Genomic DNA, 12353 nt, shown 5'->3' with positions numbered 1-12353 from the left:
TCACCTTACGATGTCCCTGCGCCACAGCTAACAATAGGCTGCAGCAGCAGCAACCAAACCTTGACAATCACGAAGCACCCATCCACCAGCAGCTCCTGAGCTAGACTCTGAGTCAAACAAGCCATCGGAGTTCAGCTTAATCCAATCCAATCCTCCTTCGGTGCACTAGCGCAAAGCAGAACCTCTCCGGCCTGTACGCAGCAACAGGCCAAGGGCATCGTGCGTGTGCCTCACTCAGCGCCTGTTCCTCGACACGTTGCAACCCTCCCATACCCACTAGCCGTGCATCTTCGTAAAGGTGCTGGCCCGATCGCACATCCCTGTACTGCAGAATGGGCAGGATCGGGGACTATCAGTGTCACCACCAAAACGAGAGCCGGAACGACATGCAGGTTGGCTACGCCAATTTGCCCCCTCCCGATAAGGAAAGTGAACAGCGATAGCACGGGACAGTATCGCCCTCCACCACCACCTCTCCACCGCACTGGTGGTCGTACGATTGCAGCATCTCACAGGTCACCGCCGCCGCGAACTCCACCGAGACCGAACTGGATCGCCCCCCGTCACCGTCTCGTTTTCCTCGGAAAACCAAATCATTACCTCCAAAATACAATTCCTAACTCATTTTTCAGGTTATTTTCAGGAGAACTTATTGGACAAGGAGTGGGACGCTCCTCTCTAAGGAGGAAGAGGAAAATACTCTGAAAGCAAGTTGCAGCAAGTTGGAGATCACTATCATGGAGATCTTCAATAACTTTGGATGGAAAAACAGAAGAAGACTTCAAGCCTAGTGTTTTGAGTGTATCTTTTGTATCGGTTGTCTCTATTTAGGGATGCTTAGCTCTTTAGTGTGGGCAGCCTAAGTGCTGCGTTCTAAATTGGCTGTAAGTGAATATATTCAGTTGAGGCCGGATTTGCCTTTATCTAGAAAAACTTCGGACCGCCACCAGCAAAGCAGATTCTGGGCGGCGCGCGTGCAAGTGTGCGGCTTCTAGTTCTGGCTCACCTACTCGTCAACTGGTGGTGGGGGTGCACGGGCACGGGCATCTTCGAGCTGGCGGCCACACGATGTCCTCCTCTTCCTCCCAGAATCTCCCGCGCACTGCGCGCTTTCACAATCCCCCTCCGGTCGCCGGCGCCGACACCCGAGTTGCGGGCTGGCGGGCAGGTCGGTTGCCCAACTCGCGCCGTCAGTGTGGTGGCTGTCGCGTCGGCCGTGACTCGTCCGGCGTTGCCGTACGTGCTCACCCACTCGCTGGATCCTGCCGTCCCCGCCGCCTCGGCCTGCGCCGCTCCACTTCGCCGGAACGGGCTGGGCCCTTGTTGGCAATGTCTCGGTGCGCCTCGATTCGATCGCGTACGGCTGCCGATCGGGGTTTGGCGTGGCGTACACTTGCATGGCGCCGAGGCCGGCCGTGACCACGGTGTTGCATAGGAGTATGCCGGAACGGTGGGGGCCGCCACTACGCGATCTCATAGCTAGTGTGCGCGCGCGCGGTGCGACGCGTGCCGAACTCCGATGGAAAGCTGCAGCGTCGATCGGTCGCGTCGCGTCGGAGATGTGCGTCCGTTTGGCTGTGACTCGTGTATGCAACTATATGCATGCTGAAGAGAGGGGAAGCACAGGATCAGCGCCCCGGACCGGAGGCGCGTTACTCTGTTCCGCGGTCCGTTGGGCGCAGAGGCAGATGACATCAAGGTGACCTCATCATCATTTGGCTCGCACGGCTTTGTTAAGTTCTTTCCATTCGGTGCCGCTACATGTCTCGTTGGCATTCCATTCTAGTTGACCTTGGGTACAGTAGCACGGCCACTCGTTAACGACTAGTAGTATCCACAGTGCTGAAGTACAGGAACATGGGGGTGTTTCTTTTCAGTTTTGCACGGAAGTTCAGATGGGCCAGACACGTGTACCGGTGCACAGAGTGCACTTGACAAAAGGTTCTCACCTCGACGCTTCTCTTCCATCTCATCTACCCGTTGGGGCCAACCACCGGTATGTACAGCGAAGTGAGAAAAAAGGAGGAGGAAATTTCGTGAATTCGGTCAATCCAAACAAAATATTTTCGTATTCTGTGTCCGATTTTAAACTTCAGAGACAACTTAGAATTTTTTTCATATACGAGTTATAGAAAACAAAGATACCGTATACTTATTGAATAATATTAGGACATTGATGAAATTTTCCCTGAAATTTTGAAGTTTAATTCGCAGTTACAACTTACAAGCACTGCTACCACAAGTCCACACTGCACCACGCATCCACAGACTGGAAGTGGTGTAATTAACGGTTAGCTAGCGCTCAGGCAGTCAGACATGGCCCCTAACTAACCTGCTAATTACCCGGCATTTCTTTGCGAGAATTGTCACTCTACATGGCATTTTGACAGTTTCTTATACTTGCATTCTGAAGTGTCAAGTGTTGTTGTTGGATCACAACTGCCCAGTCCAAAGATGAGCGAAATGAGTGACAGTAGCTAGGATGGACTGTGTGCAATAGCCGCCACATGTTCTTATTTTCTCCTACTAATAGTAAAACCTTCTTTGCTTTTTAAAAAAGTAGGAAAAGAAAAAGAAAAGAAAGAGAAACCCCATATCACACAAAGGTTTTGGGAAAAAGATAGCAGTAGCTTTTTTTAAATATGCAGGAAAGCCACGTATCATTGCATTAAGATGGAAGATAGTAGTAGCTCCTACTGAAACAATTCCATAACTGAACATTGATTCCTGACCATCAAAACTTTTGTGCATGCACCGAGTACTGCTGCATGCTGCAATTCTTGCGATGGAGAGAGAGAGAGCGGTGTGAGATGATCTGAACGAAACGAACCCGACCATGCATTTCTCTGAAGCTTTGACGATCTCAGCTAACGTTAAACCTACGTACGGCTACGGCTAGGGCTACCACCACACCACTAGTCCTCGTGCTACTGCGCCGGCGCGTTCATCTTCGGGGTCTTCATCTCCCAGGCGTCCAGCTTCACGACCTTGATGTCCACCTCGCCGTGGTTGAAGACGAAGAGGTGCGCGTCGTCTCCCACGGCCTTCTTGGGGTACACCCTCGTCAGGATGCACGTCTTGCCGCCGGCACCGAAGCTCTCCACCACGGAGTGGTCGATCTGCATTGTTCATACGTGCAGTGGATCGGAGCAACCAAAGTTTTATGATTCACAGTGTTAGACCTCGCGCGAATCTACGTGTATATACAAGAACATGTACGTACCAATGTCCTGAGGGCTATCGTCTTCGTCTGGGCGATGTCGACGTTGACGAAGCCGGCAAAGGTCGGCCGGTAGACCTGCGACTCGAACGTCGAGTTGGTAGGGTCGTTGCACATGAGGACGACGTGCTTGCTGCCGGTGGTCTTGAACACCCTGAAGAAGACGGCGGTCCTCTCCGTGAGGTCGCCGGCGGCCAGCACCCACAGCCCGAACGGCCCCACCTCGCCCGTGACGCGCGCGCCGCGCTTCTTGCAGAGCGCCTGCGGGTCCCTGAGCCACGCCGGGTTGAACTGCTCCGCCTTGCTCAGGTCCTTGATCGCGAACGCCACCTCCACATCCGACTGATGAATGGACATTTCAAGTAAGAATCCTACGACGGGATGACGTGGAAACGTAAGGGCGTCGATCGTGTTCAGACAAAGTGCTTGACGAACCTGCACGGACTTGAAGCCGGTGACCTCGAAGTACTGGTCGCTCTTGACGACCTTGTCGCTGACGTTCACGTGCTTGGCGCGCAGCGCCTTGATCTCCTCCACCGGCCACTGGATCAGCTGCTTCCCGCGTGGCGACAGCCACAGCTTCCTCGGGATCGCCTGAATGCCAGCCCAACCCTTCTTGCGGTCATCGGGGACGGTGTCGGACTCGTTGGCCCAGCCCCAGAGGATGCGGCGGCGCTTCGCCGGATCGTAGAACGACTTGGACGCATAGAAGTCGCCGTAGTCGTACCGGAGGCCGTAGTCGTTGTCGGGGAAGCCGGCGTCTGGGGTGTACCTGTCCGTGGCGTGGTCGTAGGAGCCCACCGTGTAGTACTCGTACCGCGTCAGGTCCAGGCTGACCTTGAGCACGTACTTGACCTCCTCGGCCACGGCGGCGTCGCGCAGCTCGGCGGTGTCGACGCCGCGGCGGTGGTGGCGGCTGCCACCGTGCACCGCGACGGGGAAGAAGTCCGGGCACTCCCACATCCCCGTGAGCCCCGAGTGGAGCGGGTGGTGCGCCTTGACCCACCGCTTGAAGTCCCGGCTCCGGTACAGCACGGCGAGGCCCTTGTCGCCCACCTTGCTCCCCACCAGCAGGCGCCAGTGCCTGTCGGGCCCGTACCAGGCGGTGGTCGGGTCGCGGAAGGCGCTGGCGTTGATGCCGCCGTCGGGGGAGATGATGGGGTTGTAGTCGGGCTTCACCCACTCGCGGAGGAACGGGTCGGAGAGGTTCTTGGGGTAGGCCACGTTCTGTACCTGGTGCTCGTCCGGGTCGATGCCGGTGTACATCATCACCGGCACGCCGCTGGGCAGCAAGGTGGCGGAGCCGGACCAGCAGCCGTTGATGTCGAACGGCTTCGACGGGTAGATCCCCGGGTCCAGCGCCGTCCAGTCGATCAGGTCAGTCGAGACCGAGTGCGCCCACACGATGTTGCCCCAGACCGCGCCCTTCGGGTTGTACTGGTAGAAGAGGTGGTACAGCCCCTTGTAGTACATTGGCCCTGCATCCGTGCATTGCAATATTGCATGACAATGTGCCATCGCGAGTTAGTTACATCGAAAAACAAAAACCACATTGTTATTCTTGTGGTGTTTCTTATGAGTCGAGTGTACATGAAGGGGTTTCGATGCAGGGGCATACCATTCGGATCTGATCGTCGTCAAATCGCGCGAGGTAGAACGCAGGATAAATAAAAATCAAAAGGAACAACAAAAAAGGTAAGATCAACCTCCAATCAATAACAATGGCACATAAAATATGCAAAGGCTGACAAGTCCAACACAACGACTCATGCATGCATCCACGTACCGTTGATCCAGTGCTTGGGCGGCTGGAAGTGGTACCCGGTGCGCGACGTCTCGTCGATCTGCGTCGCCTCCAACGACTGAAGCTCCGGGTACACGACGTGCGACGCACGCACGATCGTAAGCAGAGCCACCAGCAGTAGTGCCGTCACTTCCGCCGGTCCCATTCCCAATAACAAAGCAGCCAGCAGACGAGCACTTCACTACCGAGCTCGATCGTTAACTGGATGACGGATGATCAATGAAGAACACAACAAAGAAGTGCAGGATCGATTCCCTTTTATAAGGAACGAGGGGTTTGCATCTAACGCGGGGCATGCAAAAATTCCAGAAAATAAACTATCCATGCATGTCATAGTCCACGCGCGCAGCAAAGGATTCTCAACTAACTGGATAGACTTGCATCGCAGAAACAGATCGAGGCACAGAGCTGGATGGCGCATGCATGCAGCAAGCCATCACCCATCAGTCCAAGCAGCTACGGCACCCTAATTAACCAACAGAAAGCGTCAACATGATCCCCAAGATCCACTCGACGCATGCAGCTCACGTCCAGCAGGGGTTCACGATGCGCTGACATGAGAAGCGTGCTGCGCCGAGTGTGGTGGAAAGGACATGTGTAGTGCTACTATTATTCTTCTTTTTAAATTATTAAAACACAGTACAAACACAGTTACCCCTATGAACATATGCATGTATATGAACACGTCCGAGAGAATGGGCCGACAGATCTTAAAATTGTCAAGATCGTTAGAAAAATGCGAGCATCTGTAGTACTGAGTTTAAAAAAAAGGATGACATGATGAAGAGCCTTATTGGATCACCTACAGATTATAATTAAGAATCTAGATTATAGGTATAGGTTTTAAAAAGTTGGATAGTAAAAAATGATTTGAGACCTGTTTAGATCCTTGGTTATTAGTGGTCGGATTTTTGGTTGTGGGTGTTGTGGTGTTAATTGGTTTTTTCCGTATCCATTATTACCTGCCATTAGCTCGGTTGTAGCTCGATTATGAGATTATGTAAATCTAGTAGTTTAATAATCTAACCACCTAAAATTACTTGTGTTCTTAGTTATGAAATTAGTTGTCTTCAAAATCAAGAGCATGGTTTTTAATAACTGAATGCATTCCAAATCAACCGTATGGTTTTTAAATGCAGTGCATGGTTAACTGTTAGCCATTTGAGACCCGTGGACAGCTCGATTAATTCCTGGATATCAAAAGTATCATGCTAACCCCCCCTTCATGCCTCTGTAGCTTTACTAACTCATCATTTTTATCACTGTTTGTCCCATATGGTCGTCAATGTATGGATTTTTTTTTTACTAATAAGGCTTCGAATTGGAGAGACAGGGGATGGGACTGGGAGAGAAATGGAAATACTACTATCTCCGTGCGTGCGTGCGTGTGGAGAGGGTAGATTAGGTAAGGCATTGACTTGTGGACTCAATAAATCAATGTATATGATGGAAAATATTCAAGGTGCCGCATTTGCGCTTAGGAAAAGGGCTGGGCCTCGCACTACATGCAAGAAAATTGATGATTACGACCTCGCTATATCCTTTATGGTTTATTTCTTCTCGTTTTGTTTGCCCCTTGAGGGTTTCTCACCCTATCTTATATGGGGAATTTCCTTACAAACCATTGAAAAAAATTTATAATCTCTCATATGCCATCAATGTGTCTATGACATGTGGGACCACTCGCAGTCAATGGCAATAGTATGCGAGGAATTTATGGTTTAACTAGTGGCATGCGAGGAAATTTTCGACCTTATATATAGTACTTTGGCACTCGCGTAACGGGCATACCCATTTTGAATTCCTAAGCTTGTTCTCTACATTGAAGTTTTTTGGGAGATCCTATCTTCAGTTTTCTTAGAGATATATACTAGTCATATCACATTGGGTGCCCCATTAGTAACCTTACTAGCCGGTAATCTTTGCGTAATATCTCGAACACTATATCTGACATTTTGATATGCAATACTCATCGCGATGATGCACGGGCTAATCTTCCTAAATCTGTATCACATCTGTTGAATTTGTAAGCAACTTTTTTGCATTGGTTCAAAATGATCCGTAGCGGGACCTGTCGTTCCCTAGGGTTGATGCTTTGATCTCGATGTTGTTCTGTATTCTAGGGTTACCTCTTTGTTTTATTCTTTCTATTGATTCATGCTTGGAAGTTGGAAGTGCCCTTGTTGCTCCAGTGGCGGTGGCAGATCCATGAGTTTGTGTTAGCTTATCATTTGTCTCCCAATATGTTAGGGTTGCAGCCGACTATAGCAACTATTTCCTCTATTCCACGTTGTAGGTCGTTTCCTCTGTTTCACATTGCAGGTCGTTTTAATTTTTTTAGATTCATAAATATTATTATGCATCTAGATATATCGTACGTCTAGGTGCATAATAATATCTATGAATCTAGAAAGTCAAAACGACCTACAATTTGGAACGGAGGGAGTAACTTAAAATAAATTGGATGGTGACTATCATTATTTAATCTTGGATTTAAACTCAATTATTACCCATGATTAATGGAGATCACATTCCAACAACCATCACCCAAATATGTGAATATTTATTGTTGTTCGTAGTGGAATGCATACAAACTGCACTTTCCATACCCTAATAAAAACACAATCGAAATCATTGTGTTTTTTTCTTGAAAAGTTTCAGTCGAAACAATTGTAGTATTGTACTATTCTAGTACGAAGGAGCCATTCTACACGGAAATTGTGTGGAACACTTCCCAATTTGTGAACCAGATCGACACAATGGAAGCTCTTGTCAGGCGCCATTCATGAGTGGCTTCTTCATCTGCCACGCCGTCAGACGCGACACCCTGACATCTGCCTTCCCGTTGTTGAACACGTAGAGGCGGGCGTTGTTGCCGATGGAGAGCGACGGGTAGACCCTGGAGAGGATGCACGTCTTGCCCCCGGCTCCGAAGCTCTCCACAACCGACCGGTCGATCTGCAGAAAGAAAATGCAGTCACACGGCTGAGAAAAAAATGAACCGCCGACTTGTTACATGAAACTTGTTTACTTAGAGTACTACTATGTGCGTACCAAGCTTCTCAGAGAAATCTTCCCATTTGAGATGTCTGTGTCAACAAAACCTGCAAACGTCGGCTTGTATAGATTCGGGTTCAGAGATGACCTGTCCGAGGGGGATAAAAGGAAAAGAAACCAGAGTCAGTGCAATCAAGGGTTGAGACCCACCCGGCCGGGAGAGATCGATCGACGCCGGCGCGGGGCGCGCACTTACTTGGTTGGGTCGGTGCACATGAGCACGACGGGCTTGTCTTTGCCGGCGGCCTTGAACACCCTGAAGAACACCGCGGTCCTCTCCTGCATGTCGGCGGACGCGAGCACCCACAGCCCGAACGGCCCCACGCCGCCCTCCACGGCCGCGCCCCTGGCGCCGCACAGCCGCTGCGCGTCGCCGGCGAGCGCCGGGTCCAGCGGCTCGGCGCCCGCCAGGCTCGACACCTCGAAGCTCACCTCCACGTCAGCCTGCAGCCGAATTAACCGGAGCGCGTGCACGCCCAAGTTAGTTTGGTTGGTTTCGCTGTTCGCAGCCCAGGTCGCGGCGCACCCGGGGATCGGAGAGAACACGTGCAAGTGTGCGCGGATGACGGTGGGCGAGGGCGAAAGGCGCGGAGAAGGCAGGAAGAGGACTAGAGGAGGCGACACGGGTGGCGCGGCAGAGGGCTAGTGGGGGCGCTGCCGTACTGCACGGACAGCATGCTGGGCAACTGGGCACTGGGCAGGATCAACTTGTGCGTGCAGAGTACTGGCGCCGGATAAGATAGCGGGCCAGGATAACATCGCGCTGGGTGCGGATCAGGGGAGCAGTTTTGCAGGACGGCATTGATGGCATTATACTGCTATTGTACTGCACTACTGCTGTTCTTTTTTTCAATCGTTAGAAAATGCGCAGCTGTTTGATAGCGGTGGCTAAAATTTAGACCTGACCTCGTACGTTCGGATACTAATTAGGAAGACTAAATATAAATTAATTATAAAATTAATTACAGAACCTCTAGCTAATTCGCGGGACGAATCTATTAAGCCTAATTAATCCATCATTAGCAAATGGTTACTGTAGCACCACATTGTCAAATCATGGACTAATTAGGTTTAATAGATTCGTCTCACGAATTAAACTCCATTTGTGTAATTAGTTTTGTAATTAAAGTATATACTTCTAATTATTATCTAAATATCCGATGTGATAAGATTAAACTTTTAACCCTGAGCCAAACACCCCCTACCAAGCACGCCAAACCTGTGCAGTTTGTAGCCCGATGACCTCGACGTGCTGTCCTGGCTTGATCACCCTGTGCTTGACAGTGACCGACTTGCCTCTGAGCGCCTCGACCTCCTCGATCGGCCACTGCAGCAGCTGCTTCCCGCTGGGGTCCAGCCACACCGTCCTTGGGATCGCCTGAGATATCATCCACGTCACACGCGCACAAAGTTTAGCAACAACAGAAAGAACTCTATTACGTCGAGATCTTTGTGAATTGTGATTTTAATAGGGGCTAATATGGCGACATGCATCGTGCACGTAGTAGATATCGGCAGTCGTCGTTGTACCTGAATCCCAGCCCACCCTTTGGCGACGTCGGCGGCGGCGGTGTCGGACTCGTTGGCCCAGCCCCAGAGGATGCGCCGCCGCTTCGCCGGGTCGTAGAACGTCTTGGACGCGTAGAAGTTGCCGTAGTCGTACCGCAGCCGGCGCTCGTCGCCGGCGGGGTCGTCCGGCACGTACCGCTCCGCCCTCCGGTCGTACGCGCCGACGGTGTAGTAGTCGTACCGGCGCAGGTCGAGGCTGTTCTTCAGCACGTGCTTCACCCGCCGGCCGGACACGGACGTCTCGAGCCCCACGCGCCGCCCGTCCCTCTCGACCGGGTAGAAGTCCGGGCACTCCCACATCCCCGTCGCCGCCGAGTGCAGCGGCCGCCGCACCCGCGCCCACCGCCGGAAGTCGCGGCTCCGGTACACGTACGCCACGCCGCGGGCGCCCCCGGCGGCCACGCTGCCGATCAGCAGCCGCCACCGCCCGTCGTCGTCGTCGCGCCACGCGGTGGTCGGGTCCCGGAACTGCGTCGCGTTGATGCCGCCCTCGGGCACGATGATGGGGTTGTGCGCAGGTTTCACCCACTCCCGGAGCAGCGGGTCGGACTTGTTCCTCGGGTAGGCGATGTTCTGGACCTGGTAGTTGATGTTGGGGCGGTCGATGCCCGTGTACATGATCACCGGCGTGCCGTCGGGCAGGATCGTCGCCGAGCCGGACCAGCAGCCGTACTGGTCGGACGGGATGCTGGGCTCGATCGCCGTCTCCAGGGCCACCCAGTTGATGAGGTCCCGCGACACCGAGTGCGCCCACACGATGTTGCCCCACACGGCGCCCTTGGGGTTGTACTGGTAGAAGAAATGGTACCAGCCTTTGTAGTACATCGGAGCTGTAGTTTCATTCGACCAAAAAATCTTTTAGAACCTCAGAGGAAAAAAAACATTCAATATGATGCTTGTTTCGAACTTTAGGATATTATACAAATTGTGCTTTTTTTTTGTGCTTTCAGACATTAAGCAAACAAATTTTTTGTTGATTGGTGGACACTGTCGGAGGCTTGGAGCCAACGACCATGGTCGACAAGCATGGCTACGTACATGTGGAGGCCCAGCGTGTGCCATTTCGCATGCTAAATGCATGTGGTGAAATTTTGTCATAAAAGGCGTCACTGTTTTCTGCCGGGAAATGAATTTGCAAGTTGCACGCAGGGCATTTATAAATATACTAAAATAATCTATCAGATGCGTGATGACGGGAGGAAATTTAAAGGGTGGTACAACGGCGTACCGTTGGGATCTGGTGTTGCAAAGTTCCGGCGCCGACGCAATCGGATCGCAGAGAAGCAGCCCACCGAGAAGATTAGAAAATCGAGTTAGAGCCAAACCTTGGAACGAGAACCATTGTTAAATTCGTAAAAGCAAACCAAGTGTCTGATACTCTCGAGAGTGCTGTACGTGATTTCTGATAGAGAGTTGAGTTGATGGGTTAACCAGCGTACAGCAGCACTGTCAGCGCGTGATTTTCTGCTGTGACAAGCATGTCTGAGCTACCAGTCATATCAAGTTTACTAATTCGGGCTCCAAGTGATCATTTCAGGAGATTGTTCAACATATCATCCAAAAAAAACTGGCTTGTTAGTCTGCATGACCTTGTCTCTGACTTATCTATGCAGCACAAGAAGAACACTAGCTATAGACTTCTGAACTGTTGGCTCCTTCAGCCTTTAGAGTGCCCTAGACGCAATCAAAATTAAGCTGCACCTTTTACTACCTCGTCCAATAACACAACAAGGCAGCAAGTTTGGGAGGTTTGCTTTACCATTGATCCAGTTCTTGGGAGGCTGGAAGTGGTACCCGGTCCTCAGCCGGGGGTCGACGATGGACGGCGGCACGGCCGCCTCCGTCTCGAGGTGGCTCTCGTAGACGACATGCGACGCCCCGGCGAGCTGCACCAGCAGCAGCGCCACCCCCAGGCATGCCCAAGAAGCATCCCTTCCGTGCGCTCCCATTGCTCTTCCTCACGCGCACCAGTACAAAAGTGAAGGGTGGGCAGAGGAAGAAGAGAGGGTGGAGGCCGGTATTTATACTTGCGCGAGCAAGCAAGAACTGGAGAACTCCAGAAATACGCGGTGTTTGACGTGTAATCAGGAGCTCAGGACTCTAGCAAAGGAAGCTAGCTGATGGTCAGCTGGTGGCGTGGTTATTAAAACCAGTGCACCGTATGAATGGTGTGGTTATTAAAACCAGTGCACCGTATGAACAGTCGAGCGGACACGAATTTTCCTATGCGGCAACTTGACTGGAGCTGCAGCGCATTCACTCGCCCCAGCACTCCAGCAGCAAGTTGCCACTCACAAGGCCTGAAAAGGCCAGGAGTAAGTTGCCAACACGCGCATTGCTTGCTCGTATACGCACCACCTACCTGAGCATGTCAGTAGGTAGGGTTTAGGGCTTTTTCATTACCATTGATCCAGTTCTTGGGGGGATGGAAATGGTACCCCGTCCTCAGCTCGGGGTCGACGATGGACGGCGGCACGGCCGCCGCCTCCACCTCGAGGAGGTTCTCGTAGACGACGTGGGATGCCCCGGCTAACTGCAGGAGCAGCAGCCATGCCCACACAACTCTTCCAAGCGCTCTCATTGCTCTCGCTTAGGCGCCACAGAGCCCCACAGAGGAGTATTAGCAAGAAGAACAAGTAGAGAACTGACGAAGAAGGATGGTCGGAAGCAGAGGACAAGGCGTGCTATTTATACTGTGCAGCT

General features: G+C 51.9%; 2 protein-coding genes across 4 annotated transcripts; both read right to left on the bottom strand.

Annotated features, from left to right (window-relative positions):
• Positions 1 to 2668: 2668 nt before the first annotated feature.
• On the bottom strand, positions 2669 to 5230 carry LOC117865056 (beta-fructofuranosidase, insoluble isoenzyme 3). The gene is made up of 5 exons (XM_034749133.2): positions 5007 to 5230; positions 4839 to 4847; positions 3656 to 4698; positions 3224 to 3562; positions 2669 to 3119 (listed from the first exon to the last, which is right to left on the bottom strand). The coding sequence occupies exons 1-5, from the start codon at positions 5167 to 5169 to the stop codon at positions 2928 to 2930; spliced, it is 1746 nt and encodes a 581-aa protein (XP_034605024.1). The 5' UTR covers positions 5170 to 5230; the 3' UTR covers positions 2669 to 2927.
• Positions 5231 to 7567: 2337 nt separating this feature from the next.
• Positions 7568 to 12353, bottom strand: LOC117862780 (beta-fructofuranosidase, insoluble isoenzyme 2). Of its 3 annotated transcripts, XM_072295168.1 has the most exons (8): positions 12127 to 12353; positions 11410 to 11494; positions 10879 to 10887; positions 9612 to 10480; positions 9301 to 9459; positions 8278 to 8525; positions 8079 to 8169; positions 7568 to 7982 (listed from the first exon to the last, which is right to left on the bottom strand). In XM_072295168.1, the coding sequence occupies exons 1-8, from the start codon at positions 12229 to 12231 to the stop codon at positions 7797 to 7799; spliced, it is 1752 nt and encodes a 583-aa protein (XP_072151269.1). In that variant the 5' UTR covers positions 12232 to 12353; the 3' UTR covers positions 7568 to 7796. The 3 variants fall into 3 exon arrangements, with proteins under 3 accessions (XP_072151269.1, XP_034602192.1, XP_034602196.1); XM_034746301.2 differs by lacking the exon at positions 12127 to 12353 and having other exon boundaries at positions 11410 to 12041; XM_034746305.2 differs by lacking the exons at positions 10879 to 10887; positions 11410 to 11494 and having other exon boundaries at positions 12054 to 12345.

Source organism: Setaria viridis, chromosome 7 (genome assembly GCF_005286985.2).
Source record: "Setaria viridis chromosome 7, Setaria_viridis_v4.0, whole genome shotgun sequence".
NCBI lineage: Eukaryota > Viridiplantae > Streptophyta > Magnoliopsida > Poales > Poaceae > Setaria > Setaria viridis.
Note: the sequence above shows the minus strand (reverse complement) of the source record. Positions and strands in the feature narration are given on the sequence as shown.

What these genes read in the sequence shown, in the direction of transcription:
- LOC117865056 (XM_034749133.2), bottom strand. Translation starts at nt 5,169, where the DNA reads ATGGGACCGGCGGAAGTGACGGCACTACTGCTGGTGGCTCTGCTTACG. An exon ending in CCGGCTTCAAGTCCGTGCAG is followed by an intron (nt 3,563 to 3,655) that starts GTTCGTCAAGCA and finishes TCCATTCATCAG; the next exon opens with TCGGATGTGGAGGTGGCGTT. An exon ending in CGATAGCCCTCAGGACATTG is followed by an intron (nt 3,120 to 3,223) that starts GTACGTACATGT and finishes TGAACAATGCAG; the next exon opens with ATCGACCACTCCGTGGTGGA.
- LOC117862780 (XM_072295168.1), bottom strand. Translation starts at nt 12,231, where the DNA reads ATGAGAGCGCTTGGAAGAGTTGTGTGGGCATGGCTGCTGCTCCTGCAG. An exon ending in TCGGGCTACAAACTGCACAG is followed by an intron (nt 8,526 to 9,300) that starts GTTTGGCGTGCT and finishes ATTCGGCTGCAG; the next exon opens with GCTGACGTGGAGGTGAGCTT. An exon ending in AGATTTCTCTGAGAAGCTTG is followed by an intron (nt 7,983 to 8,078) that starts GTACGCACATAG and finishes TTCTTTCTGCAG; the next exon opens with ATCGACCGGTCGGTTGTGGA.